Source organism: Coregonus clupeaformis, chromosome 30 (genome assembly GCF_020615455.1).
Source record: "Coregonus clupeaformis isolate EN_2021a chromosome 30, ASM2061545v1, whole genome shotgun sequence".
In the NCBI taxonomy this organism is placed as follows: domain Eukaryota; kingdom Metazoa; phylum Chordata; class Actinopteri; order Salmoniformes; family Salmonidae; genus Coregonus; species Coregonus clupeaformis.
In genome coordinates this window covers 19,208,167-19,235,532 of record NC_059221.1, presented here as the reverse complement: position 1 = coordinate 19,235,532, position 27,366 = coordinate 19,208,167, and the positions used below count along the sequence as shown (strand labels likewise).

Here is a 27,366-nt window from a genome sequence, read left to right as displayed (position 1 = left end):
AGTTATGCAACACCCAATTCCCCTGTGTGAAAAAGTAATTGCCCCCTTACACTCAATAACTGGTTGTGCCACCTTTAGCTGCAATGACTCCAACCAAATGCTTCCTGTAGTTGTTGATCAGTCTCTCACGTCGCTGTGGAGGAATTTTGGCCCACTCTTCCATGCAGAACTGCTTTAACTCAGTGACGTGTGGGTTTTCAAGCAGGAACTGCTCGTTTCAAGTCCTGCCACAACATCTCAATTGGGATTAGGTCTGGACTTTGACTAGGCCATTCCAAAACTTCCAATTTGTTGCTTTTTAGCAATTTTCATGTAGACTTGATCGTGTGTTTTGGATCATTGTCTTGCTGCATGACCCAGCTGCGCTTCAGCTTCAGCTCACAGACGGATGGTCTGACATTCTCCTGTAGAATTTTCTGATACAGAGCAGAATTAATGGTTCCTTCTATTAAGGCAAGTCGTCCAGGTCCTGAGGCAGCAAAGCATCCCCAAACCATCACACCACCACCACCATGCTTGACCTTTGGTATGATGTTCTTACTGTGGAATGCAGAGTTTGGTTTTCGCCAGGCATTACTGGAACCATGTAATTTTTCTGTTATTTGTTCACTTATGTTCCCTTTATCTAACATTAGGTTTTGGTTGAAGATCTGATAACATTCAGTATCACAAATATGCAAAAGTAGAGAAAATTAGAAAGGGGGCAAATACTTTTTCATAGCACTGTACCTGCTGGAGCGCAGACTACGGGTGGGTGTTGCTATGGTGACCAGTGAGCTAAAATAAGACGGGGATTTGCCTAGCAGTGATTTATAGATGACCTGGAGCCAGTGGGTTTGGCGACGAATATGTAGTGAGGGCCAGCCAACAAGAGCGTACAGGTCACAATGGTGGGTAGTATATGGGGCTTTGGTGACAAAACGGATGGCACTGTGATAGACTACATCCAATTTGCTGAGTAGAGTGTTGGAGGCTATTTTGTAAATGACATCGCCGAAGTCAAGGATCGGTAGGATAGTCAGTTTTACGAGGGCATGTTTGGCAGCATGAGTGAAGGAGGCTTTGTTGCGAAATAGGAAGCCGATTCTAGATCTAACTTTTGATTGGAGATGCTTAATGTGAGTCTGGAAGGAGAGTTTACAGTCTAACCAGACACCTATGTATTTGTAGTCCACATACTCTAGGTCAGACCCGCCGAGAGTAGTGATTCTAGTCGGGTGGGCGGGTGCAAGCAGCGTTCGGTTGAAGAGCATGCATTTAGTTTTACTAGTGTTTAAGAGCAGTTGGAGGCTACGGAAGGAGTGTTGTATGGCGTTGAAGCTCGTTTGGAGGTTTGTTAACACAGTGTCCAATGAAGGGCCAGATGTATACAAAATGGTGTCGTCTGCATAGACGTCCAATTATGGCGTCTGTGAGCGCCAATTATGTGTATAAACCAATGATTCACTCAACAAAAATATAAACGCAACATGTAAAGTGTTGGTCCCATGTTTCATGAGCTGAAATAAAATATCCCAGAAATGTTCCATATGCACAAAAAGCTTATTTCTTTCAAATTTTGTGCACAAATTTGTTTACATCCCTGTGAGTGAGCATTTCTCCTTTGCCAAGGTAATCCATCCACCTGACAGGTATGGCATATCAAGAAGCTGATTAAAGAGCATGATCATTACACAGGTGCACCTTGTGTTGGGGACAATAAAAGGCCACTAGAATGTGCAGTTTTGTCTCACAACACAATGCCACAGATGTCTGTTTTGAGGGAGTGTGCAAATATGATGCTGACTGCAGGAATGTCCACCAGAGCTGTTGGCAGAGAATTGAATGTTCATTTCTCTACCATAAGCTGCCTCCAATGTCGTTTTAGAGAATTTGGCAGTACATCCAACCAGCCTCACAACCGCAGACCACGTGTAACCACGCCAGCCCAGGACCTCCACATCCAGCTTCTTCACCTGCGGGATGGTCTGAGACCAGCCACCCCGACAGCTGATGAAACTGAGCTCCCCAGTGGAAATCTATAGATTAGGCCCTAATTAATTTATTTAAATTGACTGATTTCCTTATACGAACTGTAACTCAGTAAAATCATAGAAATTGTTGCATGTTGCGTTTATAATTTTGTTCAGTATAGATACAGTTTAATGGGTTGGGGGGCTTGGAAGGGTTTTTATTTATAACAAATATTTATTATTATTATATTAATTATTATTCTTATTTAAATTCTTAGTGGTATAGAATTAGGCAGACCAGCACAGTAGGTGGCGGCATACACCTTAAACGTTTGTTTGCGGACCGCCATAATTTCATAGAAGAAGAAGACGAAGTAGCAGCAGCTTTTCTAGCCGAGTAGATAAACAAACGTATTATTTGGTTTGTATAACGATTAATGCAGATTTAATTAACTACCATATACGACTCAATTAGTGCTCATGTTGTTAAATTCAAATAATCAGTGTCCACAGCGCTGTTTCCCCGAAGAGTAGTTAGCTCATGTTGGAGATAGCTAGCTAGCTAACGTTGGTTATCTCGATATGGCGAGAACGAGGGAGCAACATGGCATGCAATGGTCGCAGGGTTAGCTAGCCAACTTACTTGGTTTCAAAGGTAAGTTCGATAGCTATCTAAGTACTAGCTAGAAGTGCGTTCATAATTTAACACGACGAACCCCGTTGAGCTGTAACGTTAACTAGCTAAAACATTCATTCACAATCAGTCAAGTTCGCCAGGTAGCTACGTTACAGTAGTGAGTTAGCAAGTAGTTAACGTTAGGACAGTAACATTATGCCATATGTGCATAGCAAAACTTTTCATTTTGTACATTCGCTAGCAACTAACGTTACACACAACATATAAGTTAGCAGTCATTCTAGCTTCAATATCTTTAATGTGGTATAGTGCAATACCTGCCAGCTGTGTGATGACATTTTGTGGTCCATACAATCTGGAATCTCTATATCTGTCAATTCGTTTGCTAGGCCTATGTTAAACCAATAGTCTTTACACTGATACTGAACTGTGTATGTCTCATGGCGTTTCTCTTCCAGTTTGGTAGCAGAAGACATCTGCCAGGCTGTAAGAAATTTGCAGTTTGGAATTTTGAGGCTAGGGATCTAGAATTTGAGACAAGTTCGACTGCAATCAGATCCACGCGTCGTCATGGCTTGGGCTCTGAAGTTGCCGCTCACTGATGAGGTGATTGAATCAGGTCTGGTCCAGGACTTTGATGCCAGTCTCTCTGGCATTGGACAAGAGCTTGGAGCTGGCGCGTACAGTATGAGGTATGAATCATAATTGGAAGTCTATTGAAATGTTAAAATGGCAAGACATACTACTTTGAACTTTCATAGAAATCTGTCTGTCAGTGAAAAAAAAAAAAAAACTGCATTATTTGTCTTGAGGAGTAGCCTATTCAAGAGTAGACCCTATCATCTGTATCAGTTAGCCTATAATGAGTTGGTGGCCGTTGCTCTCTAGTAATTTGGCATTTTGCATGGTGTCGGGTGGTGCTGCTTTAATTGTCAGGAGTGTGTGTTTTCAGTTCAGCGAGAGCGTCAGCAAAGGAACCTATGAATAGTGAAGCTGTAAAGTACTGTGTGTTATAGAACACATAGAATGCATTTAGAATTGATCCTATTCTCAATGTTGCTAAATTGTCTCTCCTACACTATAGTTTACCGTTTGCCTACTATTTGTGTTGGTGGATAGGACAGCTTCTCAAAATACTGTGTATGTCAAATGTAGTTAGTTTTTTGTGTTTGTTTTTTTTAAACACATCACACACACATTTTGTAGTGTTTTACAGAAAAAGCTTTTTTTTTGCCACAAATTCATGAGTTTGCCCGTTCATAGACTACCATTAGCACCTATTGACGATAGTATCTTCTGGCCGGGGGAGTTTTATTAAGAGCCCCGACGCTTGCTCTAAACGTTAACACGCATCGCTTGTACATAAGGAACATAAGGAATCAATCTTTCATATCAGGGAGAAATAAGACTAAACATTTTAAAAATATTCAATTACTACACACCTTTGTAGGGTTAGGGTTCCCACACGGCCATATTTTCATGTTAGTGTTTTTTTAACGGAGAACAGACGGAAGACAGTCGACTACCTGTGCTAATTAGCCATCTGTCTCCGAACACCTGTGTGTAAACAGAAGACGGACACCATGAACGTGTTGTCACTGGAAAATACTGTTGGCTTTAAGTGTTAAAACCGGTTAAAACACTGGACAGTAAGTGTAAATAATTTTGATGTGATATGAAAGTAAAGGGCTTTATGGTTCTAAAACCGTACTGCAATTGAGCTTCGATTCACGTTTAGATGTAGTATTTGCCTGTTTTGGTTGCCAGACCCAATTCGCCTCTAAACAGAACAAGGTCCTTGGACTATAATCTGTAAAGTTAGGCTCCTTTAGTCCATTATTGGGCTAGCATAGGCCTAACCTTCCATCAGTTCTCTCTTGAGGGTTGTTCTTATGCCAGAAAAGAGGCCTTAATCTGTCAGTCTTGGGATTCTTCCTGCGTCAGGAACAGTTTTTGTGTAAGGGATACATCCCTCTCTTTCAGACTGCTCTTTTGTCAGTATTGTAAGTGTTCTGTTACATGATACTAAAGTGCCTGAAAAGTGCCTCATTGTCAGTGTAATTCTTATGTTGAGGGAGGATGAGATACCCAGGCTGCATAAGTATTCATCCCCCTTGGCATTTTTCCTATTTTGTTGCCTTACAACCTGGAATTAAAATGGATTTTTTGGGGGGTTTGTATCATTTGATTTACACAACATGCCTACCACTTTGAAGACGCAAAATATTTTTTTATTGTGAAATAAGACAAAAAAACAGAACTTGAGCATGCATAACTATTCACCCCCCCCCAAAGTCAATACTTTGTAGAGCCACCTTTTGCAGCAATTACAGCTGCAAGTCTCTTGGGGTATGTCTCTATAAGCTTGGCACATCTAGCCACTGGGACTTTTGCCCATTCTTCAAGGCAAAACTGCTCCAGCTCCTTCAAGTTGGATGGGTTCCGCTGGTGTACAGAAATCTTTAAGTCATACCACAGATTCTCAATTGGATTGAGGTCTGGGCTTTGACTAGGCCATTCCAAGACATTTAAATGTTTCCCCTTAAACCACTCAAGTGTTGCTTTAGCAGTATGCTTAGGGTCCTGCTGGAATGGTGAACCTCTGGAAGACTGAAACAGGTTTCCCTCAAGAATTTCCCTGTATTTAGCGGCATCCATCATTCCTTCAATTCTGACCAGTTTCCCAGTCCCTGCCGATGGAAAAACATTCCCACAGCATGATGCTGCCACCACCATGCTTCACTGTGGGGATGATAATATTAATAATAATATGCCATTTAGCAGACGCTTTTATTCAAAGCGACTTAGTCATGTGTGCATAAATCTTTTACGTATGGGTGGTCCCGGGGATCGAACCCACTACCCTGGCGTTACAAGCGCCATGCTCTACCAATTGAGCTACAGAGGACCACAGGATGGTGTTCTCGGGGTGATGAGAGGTGTTGGGTTTGCGCCAGACAGTGTTTTCCTTGATGGCCAAAAAGCTCAATTTTAGTCTCATCTGACCAGAGTACCTTCTTCCATATGTTTCGGGAGTCTCCCACATGCCTTTTGGCAAATGCCAAACGTGTTTGCTTATTTTTGTCTTTAAGCAATGGCTTTTTTCTGGCCCCTCTTCCGTAAAGCCCAGTTCTGTGGAGTGTATGGCTTAAAGTGGTCCTATGGACAGATTCTCCAATCTCCGCTGTGGAGCTTTGCAGCTCCTTCAGGGTTATCTTTGGTCTCTTTGTTGCCTCTCTGATTAATGCCCTCCTTGCCTGGTCCGTGAGTTTTGGTGGGCGGCCATCTCTTGGCAGGTTTGTTGTGGTGCCATATTCTTTCAATTTTTTAATAATGGATTTAATGGTGCTCTGTGGGATGTTCAAAGTTTCAGATATTTTTTTTATAACCCAACCCTGATCTGTACTTCTCCACAACTTTGTCCCTGACCTGTTTGGAGAGCTCCTTGGTCTTCATGGTGCCGCTTGCTTGGTGGTGCCCTTTGCTTAGTGGTGTTGTAGACTCTGGGGCCTTTCAGAACAGGTGTGTATATATACTGAGCTCATGTGACAGATCATGTGACACTTAGATTGCACACAGGTGGACTTTATTTAACTAATTATGTGACTTCTAAAGGTAATTGGTTGCACCAGATCTTATTTAGGGGCTTCATAGCAAAGGGGGTGAATACATATGCACGCACCACTTTTCCGTTATTTATTCTTTAGACTTTTTTGAAACAAGTTATTTTTTTCATTCCACTTCACCAATTTGGACTATTTTGTGTATGTCCATTACATGAAATCCAAATAAAAATCAATTTAAATTACAGGTTGTAATGCAACAAAATAGGAAAAACGCCAAGGGGGGTGAATACTTTTGCAAGGCACTGTACCAAGGTAGTTGATTGTTTGGCACAGGTTTTTACTATCATTTGTAATGAACTGTGAAGAAAGAGTGTTATAAATCACTTGTCCTTTTCCAGTGGCTCCTAGTGAAATATTAATTTCATTACATTTATTGGGTGGGTACAGAATTTCCTCACGTTTTAATTTGATTTGGATTTTTTTTTTCTATTTTATGAGTTGAGCTCACCTCAGTCTGTCTTGTATTCTGGAGGTACACGTTCTGTTGAGTTGTTGTTTCAGACAGTTCTTGATACTATGCCAATGTCAGGTGCTTGTAAAGGACCGTGGCTTGCCAGTTCATTGACCATGTTGTCTTGCGGTTCTTTCTCCAGCGACGTGCTGGCCCTCCCTATTTTTAAGCAGGAGGAGTCTAACCTGCCGCCTGACAGTGAGAACAAGATTCTTCCTTTCCAGTATGTTCTGTGTGCAGCTACCTCGCCTGCTATCAAACTGCATGATGAAACACTTACCTACCTCAACCAAGGTTAGCATCTGTCTGTTTTTCCATTTCCATTACATGCTTTTCTTGTGAATTTGATGCTAATTTAAAAGAAATAGCCAGACGATTGTGTGTATATGTGTATGTACATACAGTACCAGTCAAGTTTGGACACACCTACTCATTCAAGGGTTTTTCTTTATTTTTACTATTTTCTACATTGTAGAATAATAGTGAAGACAATGAAACTATGAAATAACACATATGGAAGCATGACTAAATGTAAAAAAATGTAGTAACCAAAAAAGTGTTAAACAAATCAAAATATATTTTAGATTCTTCAAAGTAGCCACCCTTTGCCTTGATGACAGCTTTGCACACTCTTGGCATTCTCTCAACAAGCTTCACCCGGAATGCTTTTCTAACAGTCTTGAAGGAGTTCCCACATATGCTGAGCACTTGTTCGCTGCTTTTCCTTCACTCTGCGGTCTGACTCATCCCAAACCATCTCAATTGGGTTGAGGTTGGGTGATTGTGGAGGCCAGGTCATCTGATGCAGTACTCCATCACTCTCCTTCTTGGTCAAATAGCCCTTACACAGACTGGGGGTGTGTTTTGGGTCATTGTCCTGTTGAAAAACAAATGATAGTCCCACTAAGCGCAAACCAGATGGGATGGCGTATCACTGCAGAATGCTGTGGTAGCCATGCTGGTTAAGTGTGCCTTGAATTCTAAATAAATCACAGACAGTGTCACCAGCAAAGCACCCCCACACCATCACACCTCCTCCTCCATGATTCACGGTGGGAACCACACATGCGGAGATCATCCGTTCACCTACTCTGCGTCTCACAAAGACACAGCAGTTGGAACCAGAAATGTCAAATTTGGACTCATCAGACCAAAGGACACATTTCCAGCGGCCTAATGTCCTTTGCTCATGTTTCTTGGCCCAAGCAAGTCTCTTCTTATTGGTGTCCTTTAGTAGTGGTTTCTTTGCAGCAATTTCACCATGAAGGCCTGATTCACGCAGTCTCCTCTGAACAGTTGATGTTGAGATGTGTCTGTTACTTTAACTCTGTGAAACATTTATTTGGGCTGCAATCTGAGGTGCAGTTAACTCTAATTAACTTATCCTCTGCAGCAGAGGTAACTCTGGGTCTATTAGTTTCATCATAGCGCTTGATGGTTTTTGCGACTGCACTTGAAGAAACTTTCAAAGTTCTTGACATTTTCCAGATTGACTGACCTTCATGTCTTAAAGTAATGATGGACTGTCGTTTCACTTTGCTTATTTGAGCTGTTCTTGCCATAATATGGACTTGGTCTTTTACCAAATAGGGCTATCTTCTGTATTCCACCCCTACCTTGTCACAACACAACTGATTGGCTCAAACGCATTAAGAAGGAAAGAAATTCCACAAATGAACTTTTAATTGAAATGCATTCCAGGTAACTACCTCATGAAGCTGGTTGAGAGAATGCCAAGAGTGTGCAAAGCCATCATCAAGACAAACGGTGGCTATTTGAAGAATCTCAAATATATTTAGATTTGTTTAACACTTTTTTGGTTACTACATGATTCCATATTGGCATTCTCTCAACCAGCTTCATGAGGTAGTCACCTGGAATGCATTTCAATTAAAAGTTAATTTGTGGAATTTCTTTCCTTCTTAATGCGTTTGAGCCAATCAGTTGGGTTGTGGCTACAGTTATGAAGGATGCCTGTATCCTTGTAGTGACAGGGTGTATTGATACCCCATCCAAAGTGTAATAACTTCACCATGCTCAAAGGGATTTTCAGTGTCTGCTTTTTTTTTTACCCATCTACCAATAGGTGCCCTTCTTTGCGAGGCATTGGAAAACCTCCCTGGTCTTTGTGGTTTAATCTTTGCTTGAAATTCACTGCTCGACTGAGGGACCTTACAGATAATTGTATGTGTGGGGTACAGAGATGCGGTAGTCATAAAAGAAATCATGTTAAACACTATTATTGCACACACAGTGAGTCTATGCAACTTATGTGACTTGTTAAGCACATGTTTACTCCTGAACTTATTTAGGCTTGCCATAACAAAGGGGTTGAATACTTATTGACTCAAGACATTTCAGCTTTTCATTTTAAATTAATTTGTAAAAATGTTTAATTTCACTTTGACATGATGTGGTATTGTGTGTAGGCCAGTGACGACAAAATCTAAATTGAATCCATTTTAAATTCAGGCTGTAACACAACAAAATGTGGGAAGTCAAAGGGTGTGAATACTTTCTGAAGGCACTGTGTGTGTCCTATCCTATCTATCTAAAGATTATGTTTCGATTTCAGGACAGTCTTATGAAATTCGAATGCTTGACAATCGGAAATTGGGTGAACTCCCAGAAATCACTGGCAAAATGGTGAAGGTAAGATTAACAAGAACACTGAGTCATGACCATAGGCATGAGAGTGAGTGATTGCATTGGCCTGTTCCAATGACAATTTCCCATGTGGTCTATCAGTAGTGCAGGTACTTCCTGGTTCCTCAGTGATGTTTCTGTGTGTCCCCAGAGCATAATCCGAGTAGTCTTCCATGACCGGCGTCTTCAGTACACAGAGCACCAGCAGCTGGAGGGCTGGCGCTGGAACAGGCCTGGGGACCGCATCCTCGACCTGGGTAAGCTCTCTGTCTGGGATGGGTGGTGGCCTTCTCTGAATGAAGAAGGATAGGATGGGGCTGCTTTTAAGACTTTATCTGCTGTGGCACTGACATAGCTTAAATTTAACACTGAGTTGGATCTTAAGTGAAAGAAATGATGGTTGACAACAGGCTGCATAACATAGACTGAGTGCTCACACAATCCTTCTGATAACTTGTCTTGTGTTGCTCCATTGTAGATATCCCCATGTCAGTTGGCATGGTCGACCCCAGGGCTAACCCTACTCAGCTTAACACTGTGGAGTTCCTGTGGGACCCTTCAAAAAGAACCTCGGTTTTTATCCAGGTAGCATGATAAACACAACCACATGGTTTTTTCATAATGCTGGTCGTAGCTTATCTTCTAACATCAGTCCAAGGCTATCTGAATGGAATGGAAACAAATGGTTTTCAAGCCAAATAGAGTTCGCTCTGTGTTTGTACTGAATAAAACAATTAATAGTGTTGTACTATATGACAACTTTAGCAAAATCCTCCAGTTTTCAAATAGTCCTGCCAATTCCTTGTTTTAGGTTCACTGCATCAGCACAGAGTTCACCATGCGGAAGCACGGGGGAGAGAAGGGCGTGCCTTTCCGCATCCAGATTGACACTTTCAAAGAGAACGATGGCGAAGAGTATACAGAGCACCTGCATTCTGCCAGCTGTCAGGTCAAAGTCTTCAAGGTGAGAGGAAAGTCTGACCAAAGACATTTACTGTTGCCATAAAAAGTCATTTGATCCTGGTCACGGTACTATCTATTATAAACATATCTTTACCTCACCTGTGGCAGCCTAAAGGTGCAGACAGGAAGCAGAAGACAGACCGAGAGAAGATGGAAAAGAGAGCGCCTCAGGAGAAGGAGAAATACCAGCCCTCGTACGAAACCACCATCCTAACAGAGGTTAGAGTCAGTGTGTTGAGTGAATGGGATGGAGGAAAATGTTGGATATAAGAGGATATGGAGAGAAAGATGTGGCAGCAGTCAGTATGAAGTCTAAGGAATGAAGAAACATGAACAAAAATTATGCTTAATTTAATATTTGTGTCAGTAATTCCATCATAATGCATAGAAATTCTGTACAACACAGGATTTCTTTCTGAAGTAAAAACTTACGTCTGGAGAGCTGGATTATGTAAAGAGCCTAGTTCCCTCCCTACTAGAATAACATAAATGTTCTCTTGCAGTGCTCTCCCTGGCCAGAGGTCACCTATGTAAATAACTCTCCATCGCCTGGCTTCAACAGCCCACACAACAGTTTTCCAGTGGCAGAGGGGTAGGGATCAGGACATAAACATTCAGCCTGCACTGAACCACACTGCTTGCATTACAAATAGTTTATTTTGTTTTATATGTACATTTATAAAAGATGGAGGATGCAATGTCTAATACACCTGTTCTTTGTTCTCTTTGGGAATTTCTGTCGGTTTTCCTTCTATTCCCAGAATGTCCATCCCAACCTTTTCTCATTCCTGTTCTCTGTCCCTCCCAGGAATGGATCCCCCAGTCACCAGCCAGAGCCAGTTGTTCAGGTGGCAGATGTAATTACCTGTGTCCCTTCCCTTTGTGTGTCCTAAACCCACCTATGGATCATAGTCTCCTACGCCATCCCTTCCCTTGTCATCAACCCCCACATCTACATGTTTAAAGTCCAGCTTTTTTCACATAACTGAAGTTGGCACATTGTGGTCATGCTTTAAGTTCACATTTGGCCTTTGCTTTTGGCAGCAGCACTAGTGAAATACTGTAGGAAAATGTCTAGTGGGCTATTTAAACTAAAGTGAAAGAATGAGGGCTGAGGAAGACTGGCTGTGTAACTTACTTTGCAATCAGTACGTTATTTTATTTTCAAAGCAGCACACACTTTACATCATCCTGTTTTCACATGATAGGTGTCATTTATTTTACTCGTTCACCATTGATCACATTTGCATGTAGTCGAACATAACATTAACAAAATAATGAATATATATGACAAAACTGTTTTGTACTTTGCTTAATTGGTTTTCTGTCTGAAATGATTGACAACAGTTGGGAAAAGCAAAGGCTATGCATTGATAAGAATATTTGATTTAGAATACCTGACAAATGTATAAGAACCTGCAGAATGAGAAATGTCATTTAAAAGAAATGTGGATAGGTCCATTTGCTTTCAACAGTTATATTATTTAGTGCAAACATTGTGAATTAGTGCAGTGCTCTTATTGAATTGTTCTTCTCTTGTGACTCCCTCTGTTTTCCCATTAATGGATACATAGAAACCCAGTTATTAATACATGGATAAAACATGCCCTTTTTTGGGGGGGTCCATCAAAGCAACCATTCAACTACTGTAGTAGACTGTCCTCCATAATCTGTATCACATGCATCCCCAATTATTAATATGGTGGATGGATGGAAACAGACCTTGAAATAAGCCTAGATAGCCATGTCCCTGGACATATCGGTTCAGTTTTATAAAGGGTGTGTGCACCTTTTCTCCCTTCTTTTTCCTGCATTATTATCCAATATAGATTGAAAGCTGTCTGACTGATACAATTGTAAGTTTCCAACATTTTCTAAACGTCTGACTCTGATTTAAGATGCAGACTTCACGGTTTAGACCGACTCAAACAGAATGTGGGAATGTGCAATATTCACTGATGTATAATATATCAACTTTAAATTATTGATTGCACTTATTAACCCTATTACTTGCCGTCTGATAATATGATAAGTATGTATCCAGTTGTTTTGGGTAGTTTGTAATAATTTGTAGGCAGCAACATCTACCTTAACTCTCCCTAAGGCCTGCTTGAATTTTTTACATAAATAAGTGGTGTTTGTGTCAAACGAATGTAATATTTGCCTGAGTGCCAGTCTGTTTGTGCCATCATGCAAACTCCTAGTCATTCATTCAGTTGGCTAGAGCACAAACAGATCTGGAACCAGGCTGCTGTAATACTCCCAATACTTGTACCAGCATTTATTACATTGCCTCTACATGATGTACGTAATAGTCATGTAACCATTGCATTTCAAAGTAGTTTTGAAATAAATGCAGCGCCAAGTGTATATAGCGATAGGATGTGCAGTGCATTCGGAAAGTATTCAGACCATTTCCACATTTTGTTACGTTACAGCCTTATTCTAAATTGTTTTTTCCCCTCATCAATCTACACACAGGGCACAGACTCAGGGCTGTAATCCCTGCCAAAGGTGCTTTAACAAAGTACTGACTAAAGGGTCTGAATACTTATGTAAATGTGATATTTCAGTTGTGTAATGTTTTTGCTTTGTCATTATGGGGTATTGTGTGTAGATTGATGAGGGAAAAAATTATTATATTTAATCAATTTTAGAATAAAGCTGTAACATAACAAAATGTGGTGTAAGTCAAGGGGTCTGAATACTTTCTGAATGCACTGTATTTTGACAATAATGTCGCTGTTTGCACTGTCCAAATATCACCCCTTGTGTTTTACCCCCATTATAGACAGAAATACATTAACAACGTTTTTGGGGGGGTTTGGGGAGGTTTTGAAATATGATGATACAATACAATTTTAAAATTGAGACATTCTGCCTTACAGTTGTCGTCCCATCTACTTACAAGAGACGGTGACAGTATCCATCAGGTATATATTAATTTATTTGATGGTTTCTAGTTTGAATGTCATTTTTTTTGCCTTTCAAAGCAAAAGTGGGATATTCAGGTAACTGCCAAAATAAAGGAAACACCAACATACAGCGTCTTAATAGGGCATTGTGCCACCACAAGCTAGAACAGCTTCAGTGCACCTTGGCATAGTTTCTACAAGTGTCTGGAACTCTATTGGAGGGATGCGACACTTCTTCCATGAGAAATTTCATAATGTGATGCGTTTTGTTGATGGTGGTGGAAAACGCTCTCAGGCGCCGCTCCTGAATCTCCCATAAGTGTTCAATTGAGTTCAAATCTGGTGACTGAGACACGCACACACACCCTTTAAACCCCTTATATTCCTTTGAGACCCCTCTTTCATAGTGAGATCTCTTCTTCTAGACATGGTAGCCAAAGTAATGGACATCTGGGCATTTTTATACATCACCCTAAGCATGATGGGATGTTAATTGCGTAATTAACTCAGGAACCACACCTGTGTGGAAGCACCTGCATTCAATATACTTTCTATCCCTCATTTACTCACGTGTTTCCGGTATTTTGGCAGTTACCTGTACATTGCACATACATCTTCTCTGAACAGGCTCCCAGCATATATGTTTGTGTGTGTGTAGAACAATTGAACAACGACAAAACAATATCATCTTTGTGTGTTTTTGTGCAAAAGTGGATGACTCCTACCGTGGTCTATGAGAATTTGAGTGTGTACTGTAAACTTCTTTGAAGTTGTATTCTATCTACTCTGACATTGTAATGGGTCTGTATTCCTCCATGTAGCATGTTCTGGGATGGGTTAGCTCAGAGAAACTGCTCATACCTGGCTGTATATATCTGACCTTAAAGTGGAATTGATTGTACACTTTTAAAACCAATCTAAAGTGAATTCACATCATTTTGATGGTTTTTGCTCCACCTGTCTCTCTCTTTTGGAATAAACAGAACCTGTTACCCGCGGCAACACCACAGGATGCACAGCAGTGGCTCCATAGAAGCCGCTTTTCACCGTTCTGTCGGCTCTTCACAAATTTCTCTGGTAGGAAGGTCAATATGTAATTTATTGCAGTGAATTTATATTCTCAACATTGTTGTCATGTCATGGAAGTCAGTCTAAAAGTAGGCTGATTGTTCTGTGTTCCAGGGGCTGATCTGTTGAAGCTGACCAGGGAAGATGTCATTCAGATCTGTGGGCCGGCAGATGGTATTAGGCTCTTCAACGCATTGAAAGGACGGTAAGTCTTCTTCCTTACCACTACTTCCGTATTGCAGCATTCAAATGCCTATTGAATTTAATAAATACTGTTGTTTCTTATTTCGGTGTGTGTGTGTGCAGGGTGGTACGTCCCAGGCTGACAGTGTATGTGTGCCAGGAATCCCAGCAGGCTCGGGAACAGCAGCAGAAACACGAGAACAGAGACGCAGCTAGCAGCACTTTTTTCGGTATGCCTGTGTGTGTGTGTGTGTGTGTGTGTTATCTGAGTATACTAAACATTAAGAACACCTTCCTAATATTGAGCCTCAATTTGTTTGGGCATGGACTCGACACTGTATTGAATGCGTTCCACAGGGATGCTGGCCTATGTTGACTCAATGCTTCCCACAGTTGTGTCAAGTTGTCTGGATGTCCTTTGGGGGTTGGACCTTTCTTGGTACACACGGGAAACTGTTGAGCGTGAAAAACCCAGCAGTGTTGCAGTTCTTGACACAAACTGGTGCGCCTGGCACCTACTACCATACTCCGTTCAAAGTCACTTAAATATTATGTCTTGCCCATTGACCCACTGAATGGCACACATACAAAATCCATGTCTCAATTGTCTCAAGGCTTAAAAATCATTATTTAACCTGTCTCCTCCCCTTAATCTACACTGATTTGAAGTGGACATCAATAAGGGGTCATATCTTTCACCTGGTCAGTCTGTCATGGAAAGAGCAGGTGTTCTTAATGTTTTGTATACTCAGTGTATAAAGCATTCATAACGCATGCTTACCTACTTGCTGATGGCGGTGCAATGTGTCATTTGGCATAATGCTAGCTCTCTGTTAGGGCATACCACACTGTTTCAAGTTGTATTAGTTATATGTACAGAATACACATGGTATACACCGTCCAACTAACTGCATACTTGCAGGTTCCTTCTCGACAATGCAACAATAAGAAATAATAAAAGATAAGAATACGAACATAAAGTAAATGGCTCAGTAGAATAGAATAAACATTTTAGCATAAGTATAATACAGGCACAATTTATAGTCCAATATTTACATGTGTTTTGGGGAATGGGGGATTGGGGGGCAAGGTGCTATGATAATTATTGACAATATATTCCTGTACACCTGTCGTCTTCTGCAGTGTACCATGCCATCTACCTGGAGGACTTGACAGCAGTTGAGCTGACCGAGAAGATCGCTCAGCTATTCAACATCTCATCCAGACAGATCAGTCAGATCTTTAAACAGGGACCCACTGGTATACATGTCCTGGTCAGTGATGAGGTAAGGCTGTCTTTAGTCTACCTTTTGTGTGTCCGAAAAGGCACCCTATTCCTATGTTGTGCCCTAGTTTTGCTCAGACTCCCAAAAGTGGTGCACTACACAATAGGGTCTAATTTGAGACGCAGCCTTTGTCTCAGGCTCAGTCTGCCTTAAGGCTCTCCTAATGTATACAACGTTCCTGGCCTCTAAGATGGAATCTCTCGTTTCTCACAGATGATTCAGAACTTCCAGGATGAAGTATGTTTTGTTTTGGACACAATGAAAGGTGAGTGCCATTCAATCATTTTCTTTTACCATAAATATTGTAGGGTGGAGAAGTGTGTGTGTGTTGTAGCTACGCTTGTAAAATCACCCTTCATGACATAGGCTCTTTCTTTATCGTCAGCCGAGACAAACGACGGCTACCACATCATCCTGAAATGAAGACTCTCTGGGGGATTGCCTCCGCTCTCTCCTTACACCCTGCCAGCCCCTGATGTTCCTGGACCATGCTGAAGATGACCCGATCGTTTCACTCAACGATTCTCTAGGGGCTGCTCGCTACGGGGAACATTTGACTGAAGCACCTTGCCCATCCTCGATACCTTATTGTCTTTATTTTAAAGGATTGACACTATTTCAGCTGCCATATTGATGCAACTCTCCAGACTCCTCCCCTAATAGAAACCCTTTTAAATGGTTGAATTTTCCTGCTTTGTTGCTCATGTGTTTGAAAAAGAGAATGGAAGACACCCTGCCACTGCTTCAGAATCAACGACTTTGCTGTACTGTTTTTAGAATTCAGTCTTGCATGGAAAGGGATACACAACAAGAGATGCAGAGTGCGTATACAGGGTGCCAGTGGTCTCCAGTCTTCATCTCCTACTACTAGGCTGCTGGACACCAAGGAGCCATTTTGTGAGGACCGTGGTGAGGACCGTGGTCATGGTTAAGTAGCTACAGCAACGAAGCTTGCACAGGAAATAAAATCTTAACTGGGTTAAAGATAACCCAGGTTAAGACAAAAGGGTTCTAATATCCCGTAACTCTTTGCATAAATGCGGAAGCATTCTAGACAACGGGACCAGCAATTGTGAGCGAAAATGACTGGAGGCAGTACAGAAAGTTCGCCATTAAAGTGGAAAATAAACACAATCGTAGGGAATTTAGGCTAACTACTCAGCAAGCACATAGCATAACTGTTTTACTGCCGTTTTATTCATTTATAGGTTTTTCAAATTATCTACAGCCATTACTTGATTACCTGACCGCTGGTCAAGTTTTCAATGCTAATACTGTGGAATCCAACAATGGCGCTGGTCCCATGAATTTGTTTATTTGGAATTATTACATTGTCCTAACCTGGATATCTTCAACCTAAAATCTTAATGATGTCATAATGGATAATGAAAGGGACACCAGCAGCATCTATGAAAACCCCTCTGTTCTCCCAGTGAGTGCTGTGCTGTGAAAGCCCACAGTCTGTCAAGTTGTACCTGTGTCATCCTCTGTCCATCTGTGCAGCTTTTCTAGGCCTTTCAACACTGTCAAGACCGCATCAGTATACTGTTCTGTTCATCATGATATGGCCCTCCCCTTATTCATTAATCTGATTGACACACTTTGACCACACACTGTGGCAACCCCAACAACCTACTAGTCTCTGTCTTGCCCGCTATCCCTATTTATCATTGTACTGTATCAGTTTACAGTGTCATTACGATGGATTTGGACAGTTCACAAACTTTTGAGTAGATAGTAGTTTAGAAGGTATGAATTTTGAATCATGTTTTACTTTGACTGTTTTATAAACATAAACAGACTTGTGTTCCTACCTTATTTAGGGAAAAGCAGTCTGCATTGTTTTGGGATATTACCACTATCAAATATATATATATATAGTAGTGGGTTGTTTACTGTATGCCGAAGCTGCATGTGGAAAGCTAGAGTTGGTTCTCATTCAATAAGGTTCTACTGAACGCTAGATGTTGCCCACCTTTGCCCCTTGTCCAAGTCATCAGAACGATTAAACTACTTACCCAAACATTGCCCGTTTGTATTTTCCTCTGATGCCTAGCTTTGGATGGACACCATTGAGAAAATGTTTTAGAATGTTTTGTATTCCTTTATCCCTAAAGCTTTACTGTTCTCTATAAGCAGTTATTTTCAGCCTGTAAAGAATTGCAGAGTTAGAGGCAATCTGTGCTTCGAACATTAACAAATCAATGGCCCTGCCACTGATTTGGTAATCTTGGTTAACCCAGAACTAAAATCTCACATCATTTGGTCAGATGCTCGATTTAGGTAATGTTTCCACAAGATATTACGGAGTTGTTAAACAGTTGAGGGATGGGGCTGGAGAAATGTGACCACTCATGGACAGAGCTGTGCATACAGGGACTGACCATCCATGATATCATGATATACATTGTTTTACATTTACTTTGTTTACAAATGTGTAAAAGAAGCTTATATTTTGGATTCTGATGGGGTAAGACAGTTAAACTACGCTCATGAGGCATCTAGAAGTTACCAGTAGCCTATATTCTTCAAGAATCAATGGGTATATATTAAATTAAAAGTCTAAAAATGGATGATGGCAAGATTCAAAGGCAGATTCCCTTGAATGCCTCTTTATATTAGAAACACCTTGAGAGGAAGGTGTGAAATATAAGGCATATATTTCAAACTCTTAAACAATGATCTAAAAAATCTAGTCATTCGCGTTATCCGTAATATTGTGTATTGCTTATCATTACAAAATGTGAATTGGATTTATGGAATGCATGATCGCAGAGAATGGACAAAGAGCTCATAATGACTACACTTCCCAGCATACGTGGCGCATGGTACGTTTGTGATGTCACAATGAGTATACGGTTACACTGTAGCATTCCTTACTCTATTGTTACTTTGTAACAAACCGGGGCAGAGGCTAGGAAAAGGAGGACGTCAATCTGCCTACAATTCCGTAACATTTTGATATTACTGTACCAAACAAGGCGAAGAACATAACGGTCATTATACTTGAAGAAAAACGACATTGAGCCGATTGAAACCACCATTGCAAAGAAAGGATAAACGAAACAGACGTCAGCGGATTGCTCTTCCAATACAAGCATTTAAACGCTCAAACCAGGAAGATAAGTCATCCAGCAGTTATCTCAAATTTTAACATCTTAGCCGAAACGGATAATGTCAGTAGCCTAATAAATTTCAACTAAATTGTTTGACGTCCTTCTTTCCCACCGCCTGCCCCGGCTTTAGGATTGCTACGTCAAAGTTAAATGGAACATGCACTCCTGGAAGCGACCATAAAATACATTTCCTTCATGTAGTCCAAGCAGATCTGCTTGAAGTCGGTGTAACAGTTAGTTCCTTACACTATTTCTGCATTAGTAGGCTGACTATTACAGAAATAGGTATTCATACTGAACAAATGAACAATCAGTTTTACTGTAAAAAAAAAAAAAATCGGCAAAAATCTAAATAGGGCGTTACAAGATCCATGAACAATCCTCGGTGAATAAAAGGAACGTTCAGCGATTTGATCGTGAGAAGAGGGTCCTTTTTCTGCCGAAGGTAAGGGGCCCTTGGGGGTTTATTAACGTTTAACATGGCAGTTTGCCATTGTCAAGGGGGGTGACATGGTACGCTTGAGAGACGGGGCCGGTCGAGGCTCCTGTGTCTGGCAGTTAGATTTACATCATTTCCTACTGCACCCAGTCATTCGATCCTTTCACGAAATCTAGTTTGTTGTCGTTTGCGGCGGTTTGAGGCACTCCGTCGTTGAAAGGTTTATTATAAGCAAGAAGCCTACACTCTGCGTAGTTTTAGGACTGCTCCTCTGATTGCCATACAGTATTGTCCTCCTTTACTCTATTGTAAATGTATAATATAGAGTCCAGCCTATGTACAGTATTGCCATTCTAATAACATAGTATAGGATACTGGCTACTCTCATTTGTTTCAACTGAATTAGGTCATCTTCATGGGATGTGTTTCATTGGGTTCTTCTGATAGCCATTTGTAATGTCTAATGCCTTGCTGAAGAATATAGAAATGTAACAGATTTTGTATTCTACAAAGCCTACCAGCTCACAGTATGAGAATCAAGGTCTGATACATTGTCCTTTGTATGTAATAGGCTAGTCATTAACTGATTTTGGCTGTCTGGGCCTGTTGGTTGTGGACAGTATCACATGATGAACCTGCATGCTTGTAATCGTGTCAGTCAAATCTTTTAGTGATGTTTAGGAACTTTCTGCAATAACTCCACTATGTTTTGTGTAAGAGATTGGTGCTGCCTCATGAAAGGTCATTCTGTAACAAGTGTCATACGTAATGTGCATCATGCATATCATACTTTTCCACTGTAAAAAATAAATGGAGACATATTTACTTGCTATGCAATCTCTATAGTAATAATAAATAGGCTAGATTCTAGTGAAACTTCAACAGAGAAGCAATAAGTTGCAGTCCCTTATTTTCCATAGGGCTATAGGATCACATTTGAATTCTGAAGGTTGGTTTCACATCGTGGGATGGGATGCTATTTATATGGATGTGAAGATCATTGAAACCATGAAGGGGCACAAATATGGCCTACAGTAGGCCTACACAGGGGTATGGAGAGGGAGTCTATTCAAATGTCTCAGCTTGGCCCTTATTTGACCTGTCTCTGGCATCCAAATCCCCTGTTATTGAAGGGTCCTGCTCTTTGTTTTGAAAGGAAAAGCTAAAGGGACATAAGGCTATCTATCTACAGAACAGTTTGTTTTTCCTAAGCCATTCATATAAACCCCTGGCTGCTTTCCTAGTTGCCATGGTGACGTTTCCCAGACTCGATGATTTTGGAGCAGGATTTTCATGCGAGACAGAAGGAGAGGGAGTGATGGGTTAGGAATACTGATGAAAGGAGAGTAAGGCTATAGCAAAAAGGTGATGTCAACTCATTGTGGTATCAGGAATCGGTCCAGATTTGATTTAATGAAGAGATGTTTATAAACAGTTACAGTGGAATAATATAATGTTTTGTTATTCAGATGGGAGCATAAGATATATTTATTATTACTATGCCTACTGTGTTTTATTCTCATACCTTGGCTTGATGAAAGTTCATTTTTATGTAAAATATCTAGATATGCTTCCCTGGCCTTCTGTATTAATTAATTAATTCCAATTGTGTACCTACGCATTTGTGCCAGACTGATACTCTATCTCTGTCTGTGACGACTGCCGACCATCTGTCTGTCTCTGAACATAATTTGTCTGATTCTCCACCTTCAGACACCAAGTTTCCATGGAGGCAGTTTCGTCTCTCAGCCTCAAGCGAAGATTTGAGGAGGTGGACAGTGGCTCTCCATACTCTACACCAAAGGACTCGGACGATGAAATCTCCAGCAGTGACAGTGCTGACAGCTGTGATAGCCTCAACCCCCCCTCCAGCACTGCACTAACACGTAAGGGCTTAGCTACACTGAAAAAATTGAAAGTTTTTAAATGGTTCTTCCTCAGCTCTTAAGGTTCCTTGGAGAACTCTTGCCTGATAAAGAACCTTTGAGTGTAGGGTTCTTGACGTGGCATCTAAAGTTCTTCAGAATTCTAAAAGGTTCTTGAAATGTATGGAAGCCTGCAGATGTGTCCCTTTCATAGCACACAGCAAATTGCCCAGTGTTAACTAGTGTTGATATTTCAATGTAAAATTTCTATTGTTGATTCATGAGTTAAATTAACACTGTAAAGAGTTAAATTAACACTCAGTGTTGTAAAATAACTCCAGTGTTGGTGTTAATAACCAGAGTTGAACCAAAACCACGCCCATCAGTGCCATATTTCTCAGCATGCTCTAATGCAAGTAGTTTTTTAGAATTGTTTGTTTCAATATCAATGTTTAATTGATTAATAAAGCTTATGCTACTCAAATATAAATAACATACATTTTCTAAACTATTCCAATCTGTTACTTGGACTTATTGCCACCGTTACTGAAATGGTTGTTCCAGTTTAGATGTTTAAGGTAGTCTCATACTGTATCTTATGCTGTGTTTAGATGGTACGAGGTAGACGGTAGACGGCAAACCGGGTGTCATTGTTTTCAATGAGAGCACGGCGGTAAAATGCTGTTGAGGCTGGCGGTGAATGCCGTCAGCTGCCAAGGTAGACGGGACTTGCCGCCAGAGTTAAAATATTTACCTTATGACAACATACTTAGGATCACAAAGGATCTCACTTGGTGAATGCCACAGGACAGAAAATGAATGAATGCAACAAACATGTCTCTGTCACTAGCAAACACAGTCATGGGTGGTACTGGTAACTCTAAAATTATCTCGAAAGGAACCCCGTGAAATATGCAAATAATGCTTAAAACCTTACAGCAGGGCTTTTCAATTCCTGTTCTGGAGGCCCGAAACATTTCTGGTTTGGCATTTTTGTATGGTTCTTCAAAGAACCATACCATTTTTGGTTCTTCAGATCGCTCTCAAGAACCTTATTTGGTTCCAATTTGCACCTTTATTTTTAAGAGTGTACGGTACAACCGGCATTACTTGTTGGCTAAGGTTCTCACCAATTAGACTGATGCATGACTACTCTAGGCAGATCGTTAGTGAAATAAAAGGACCATTTCAAGTCCGTCAAAAAATAGGCTTGGTTTTAAAGTGTATGATGGATTATTACTCTATAATAACCCTTATATTATCTGTGGTAATAACCAGTCTATGGAAACTGTTCACCCATTCTTACCCCTTTCTCTTCCCCGCTCTTTCCTCCACCTCCCTCTCCAGCGACCTCCATCCTAAGACGGCACAAGCCCTCTCCAGGCCGGAAGCAGGTGCGGTTCGATGTGGTGACGGTGTACTACTTCCCCAGGCGGCAGGGCTTTACCAGCGTGCCCAGCCAGGGGGGCAGCTCCCTAGGCATGGCACGCCACCACTGCTCCATCCGTCGATACACACTGGGAGAGTTCGTCCTCGAGCAGGAGACCAGTCACCGCCACGCCCTGCGCCAACACCTCCGCCAGGAGAAGCTCAACGCTCGCAAAATAAAGGTGAGGTCAAGCATTGGTCATTCAGAGAGACCTGAAAGTTATGGTTTTAATTTAAGGACCTCCTGAGGTTTAAATAGGGGAATCCCTGTTCTGCACTAGTTACACAATCATATCTTAAGTTAATATTCAGGTTTTAGTGAGGAACATATACGTCTAACTTCCACCCCTCCTCTCTAGCTGACGCGTAACGGTACGGTGGAGTGTGCCCAGGCCGACCTGCTGACCCTGGAGGACGTGTCAGACGACGACCTGGACATAGAGGGGGTGGAGGTGGACGACTGCTTCTTCCTGCAGCCGCTGCCCACCAAACGGCGTCGGGCACTGCTCAGGGCCTCTGGCATCGCCCGTATAGATGCCCGGGAGAAGGCTGAGTTACGGACCATCAGGCTTTCCAGGGAGGAGTGTGGCTGCGACTGCCGCTTCTACTGTGACCCCCGCCACTGTGGCTGCAGCCAGGCTGGCATCAAGTGCCAGGTGTGTTAAATCAAATGAAATGCTTGCAAATGAGCCCTTCCCAACGATGCAGAGTAAAACAATTAATAAATAGTAACACACAAAATAAAATACACAAGAATGGAGCTATATACAGGGAGTATCAATACCAGATCAATGTGCAGAGGTATGAGGTATTTGGGGTAGATATGTACAAGAAGGCAGGGTAAAGTGACTAGGCATCAGGATAGATAATAATAAGAGTAAAATAAAGAACAGAGTAGCAGCAGCAAATTATGAGTGTAAAAGTGTATGTGTGTGAGTGTGTGTGTGTGTGTGTGTGTGTAATATGTACACTACCAGTCAAAAGTTTGGACACACCTACTCATTCAAGGGTTTTTCTTTATTTTTACTATTTTCTACATTGTAGAATAATAGTGAAGACATAAAAACTATGAAATAACACATATGGAATCATGTAGTAACTAAAAAAGTGTTATACAAATCCAAATATATTTTATATTTGAAGATTTTTCAAAGTAGCCACCCTTTGCCTTGATGACAGCTTTGCACACTCTTGGCATTCTCTCAACCAGCTTCATGAGGTAGTCACCTGGAATGCATTTCAATTAACAGGTGTGCCTTGTTAAAAGTTAATTTGTGGAATTTCTTTCCTTCTTAATGCGTTTGAGCCAATCAGTTGTGTTGTGACAAGGTAGGTGGGGTATACAGAAGACAGCCCTATTTGATAAAAGACCAAGTCCATATTATGGCAAGAACAGCGCAATTAAGCAAAGTGAAACGACAGTCCATCATTACTTTAAGACATGAAGATCAGTCAATACGGAAAATGTAAAGAACTTTGAAAGTTTCTTCAGGTGCAGTCGCAAAAACCATCAAGCGCTATGATGAAACTGGCTCTCATGAGGACCGCCACAGGAATGGAAGACCCAGAGTTACCTCTGCTGCAGAGGATAAGTTCATTGGACTTACCAGCCTCAGAAATTGCAGCCCAAATAAATGCTTCACAGAGTTCAAGTAACAGACACATCTCAACATCAACTGTTCATAGGAGACTGTGTGAATCAGGACTTCATGGTCGAATTGCTGCAAAGAAAACACTACTAAAGAACATCAAGAAGAAGAGACTTGCTCGGGCCAAGAAACACGAGCAATGGACATTAGACTGGTGGAAATTTGTCCTTTGGTCTGGAGTCCAAATTGGAGATTTTTGGTTCCAACCGCCGTGTCTTTGCGAGATGCGGTGTGGGTGAACGGAGGATCTCTGCATGTGTGGTTCCCACCATAAATCATGGAGGAGGAGGTGTTATGGTGTGGGGGTGCTTTGCTGTTTACACTGTCTGTGATTCATTTAGAATTCAAGGCACACTTAACCTGCATGGCTACCACAGCATTCTGCAGCGATATGCCATCCCATCTGGTTTGGGCTTAGTGGAACTATCATTTGTTTTTCAACAGGACAATGACCCAACACACCTCCAGGCTGTGTAAGGGTTATTTTACCAAGAAGGAGAGTGATTGGAATGCTGCATCAGATGACCTGGCCTCCACAACCCCACGACCTCAACCCAATTGAGATGGTTTGGGATGAGTTGGACTGCAGAGTGAAGGAAAAGCAGCCAACAAGTGCTCAGCATATGTGGGAACTCCTTCAAGACTGTTGGAAAAGGATTCCAGGTGAAGCTGGTTGAGAGAATGCCAAGAGTGTGCAAAGCTGTCATCAAGGCAAAGGGTGGCTATTTGAAGAATCTCAAATATAAAATATATTTTGATTTGTTTAACACTTTTTTGGTTACTACATGATTCCATATGTGTTATTTCATAGTTTTGATGTCTTCACTATTATTCTACAATGTAGAAAATAGTAAAAATAAAGAAAAACCCTGGAATGAGTAGATGTGTCCAAACATTTGACTGGTACTGTATGTGTGTGTGTTTGTGTGCATATATAGTGTATGTGAATGTGTGTGGGTTTTGTGTGGGAGTGTCAATGTAGTGTGTGTTTGTGCGTAATAAGGAGATTATAACAGAAGGCTATAGAGTTGAGAGGTACTGTATCTGTGCAGCACTCGGTACATATTAGGGCTGTAATGATACCAGTATCACAATATTTTTATCCATGGCAAAAATGAAAACACGAAGAAGACCAAACTCTTTGGTCCTTTAAAAACCTGCTGTATGTAAATTATTGTGTGCTATAGCTTGGAAAATAAATAACTGTGACTCTGGATGTTTCCAACATTAGGGCTGTTTTCCTAAAGAGGTTACATCCGCTTCGTGTTTTGTTTCCTTAACCACGATACTAACGAGTATTGCGTCCCTTCCCTAAAACATTTGGCAGAATTAGTATAAAGATAAACAGCAAATCAATGTCTTACAGACAAATTGCCTTTGCTGAATATTTTATGACTGTGTATATTCTCTCAAATGTTGTTCTCTTTCTAGGTGGACAGGATGTCTTTTCCCTGTGGCTGCTCTCGGGATGGCTGTGGGAACTCGGCAGGCCGCATCGAGTTCAATCCTCTCCGCGTGCGAACACACTACATGCATACCATCATGAAGCTGGACCTGGAGAAGAGGAGGCTGATGGGGCAGAAGGCGGGGGTCGGGGGGGAACAGTATGCAGAGTCTGACCTGCTCTCCTCCCCCTCCTCCACCAGGCCTCCCTCCCCAGACCTTCACCTGTCCACAGGGGCCCATGGCCTGGACTCTGAGTTAGAGACAGAGGAGAGAGAGGTCCAGATGGTCTTAGAGGCCCAGGACCTCCTGACTGACCAGGCCTGCCTGGAGCGGGAGAACGAGACCGCTGTGCTCCACCTGCAAAGTGCAGAGGAGCAGGAGAGGATGAGGGAGGAAGAGGAGGAGGAGGAGGCAAAGCGGGGCAGGGGGGGAGGAGGGGGCCTGGGGGAGCAGGCTTTGTGCCTCCTGCCTGGGGCCCTGCAGGGGGAGATGTGTGGGGACACAGGGGTGGGGGTTGGGGTGGAGGGGGTCCCGATCTCCCTCCTCCAGGGCCCGTTCCCCACTGGGGCTACCCTTCTCTGCATCACAGAGAACCAGGAGGGAGATGGGGAGGGGGAAGGGGACAACCCCTGTGGTGGCCTCAAAGACCCGGCCTCCTCCCTGCTCTACTACCAGATAGGTCCCATGGAGAACGAGACATTTCACAAGTCTCTGCCTGGGCAGGAGGAGGCGTGTGTAGAGAGAGAACCAGGGGGAGGAGAGCAGCGAGGGAGGGATGAGGATAGAGGTAATACCTGCGGGCAGGATGAGGCCGAGTTTTCGCCACCGGTGGCTCTGTGCTCAGAGAATGGCATGGGGGCTAAGGAGTTACCATGCAGCCCCCAGCAAAGCTCCTTAGAAGGGCAGTGTCAGGAGGAGGCTTGTCTGGCCACAGAAGGAGAGTTGTACCCACCACTGCCCCCTGAGGTTTAGTACTAGCACCTCTGCAGATGTTTTGCACAATAGCTTCATTTTGCGCTGAATAAAGCCTACACTACATGGATAGACAATGACTATGATGTTACAGGTTAGAATTCATATTAGTAACTGTCATTACTACAAACATCTATTTGGAAGAAATGAGCATGTCCATTAAAATAAAGTGAAGGAGGGGAAATCATCCTGAAAGCACACACAGATCTTTCCCCTGCAGTAGAACTGTCAGTTCAGTTGTAAGTCAATGAAATGCTCTTATTCTAACGGGGGTGGAGATAATGGAACCTGCCCCAAATGGCACCCTATTCCCTATATAGTGCACTACTTTTGTCCAAGGCCCATAGGACTCTGGTCAAAAGTAGTGCACTATGTAGGGAATACGGTGCCATTTGGGACGAAGCCTTGTTGGCCTTAACGAAAGAAATGACTCCAGAAGCACGAATATTTCTGTGGGAGGTGTAACTCAGTAATTGAGAACTAAGTATTATTGTTTTTAGTTCCCGGCACCACAAAGAGATGATGTGGTGGTGTGAGTGTTAACATTTGCTCTTGGAGACATTGGTCAAGGGAGCATTTCAGAATCATTCAGTGGATTCCAATGGCTTGATTAAAACAGGACGGTGGGGTTAAGAAGAATATGTGCCCTGTTGTATACCGTAGAGCGATATAATAAACACCAGTTGAATAAGTTTGACTAATTGGCTAGCATTGTAAATGTCAC

General features: G+C 41.9%; 2 protein-coding genes across 5 annotated transcripts; both read left to right on the top strand.

Annotated features, from left to right (window-relative positions):
• The first annotated feature begins 2,309 nt into the window (after positions 1–2,309).
• On the top strand, positions 2,310–17,755 carry LOC121545733 (transcription factor CP2). Of its 4 annotated transcripts, none has more exons than XM_041856516.2 (18): positions 2,310–2,607; positions 3,048–3,281; positions 6,809–6,960; positions 9,242–9,318; positions 9,464–9,569; positions 9,791–9,897; positions 10,124–10,276; positions 10,384–10,494; positions 10,779–10,867; positions 11,084–11,123; positions 12,105–12,131; positions 13,164–13,208; positions 14,174–14,267; positions 14,373–14,463; positions 14,565–14,671; positions 15,585–15,727; positions 15,941–15,992; positions 16,113–17,755. In XM_041856516.2, the coding sequence occupies exons 2-18, from the start codon at positions 3,160–3,162 to the stop codon at positions 16,148–16,150; spliced, it is 1,554 nt and encodes a 517-aa protein (XP_041712450.1). In that variant the 5' UTR covers positions 2,310–2,607; positions 3,048–3,159; the 3' UTR covers positions 16,151–17,755. The 4 variants fall into 4 exon arrangements, with proteins under 4 accessions (XP_041712450.1, XP_041712449.1, XP_041712451.1 ...); XM_041856515.2 differs by having other exon boundaries at positions 11,084–11,132; XM_041856517.2 differs by lacking the exon at positions 12,105–12,131 and having other exon boundaries at positions 11,084–11,132.
• An 84-nt stretch (positions 17,756–17,839) lies between these two features.
• LOC121546485 (cysteine/serine-rich nuclear protein 2) lies at positions 17,840–26,642 on the top strand. The gene is made up of 5 exons (XM_041857752.2): positions 17,840–19,288; positions 20,996–21,168; positions 22,495–22,757; positions 22,935–23,231; positions 25,656–26,642. Exons 2-5 carry the CDS (start codon positions 21,009–21,011, stop codon positions 26,640–26,642), a joined length of 1,707 nt encoding a protein of 568 aa, XP_041713686.1. The 5' UTR covers positions 17,840–19,288; positions 20,996–21,008.
• The last annotated feature ends 724 nt before the right edge of the window (positions 26,643–27,366 follow it).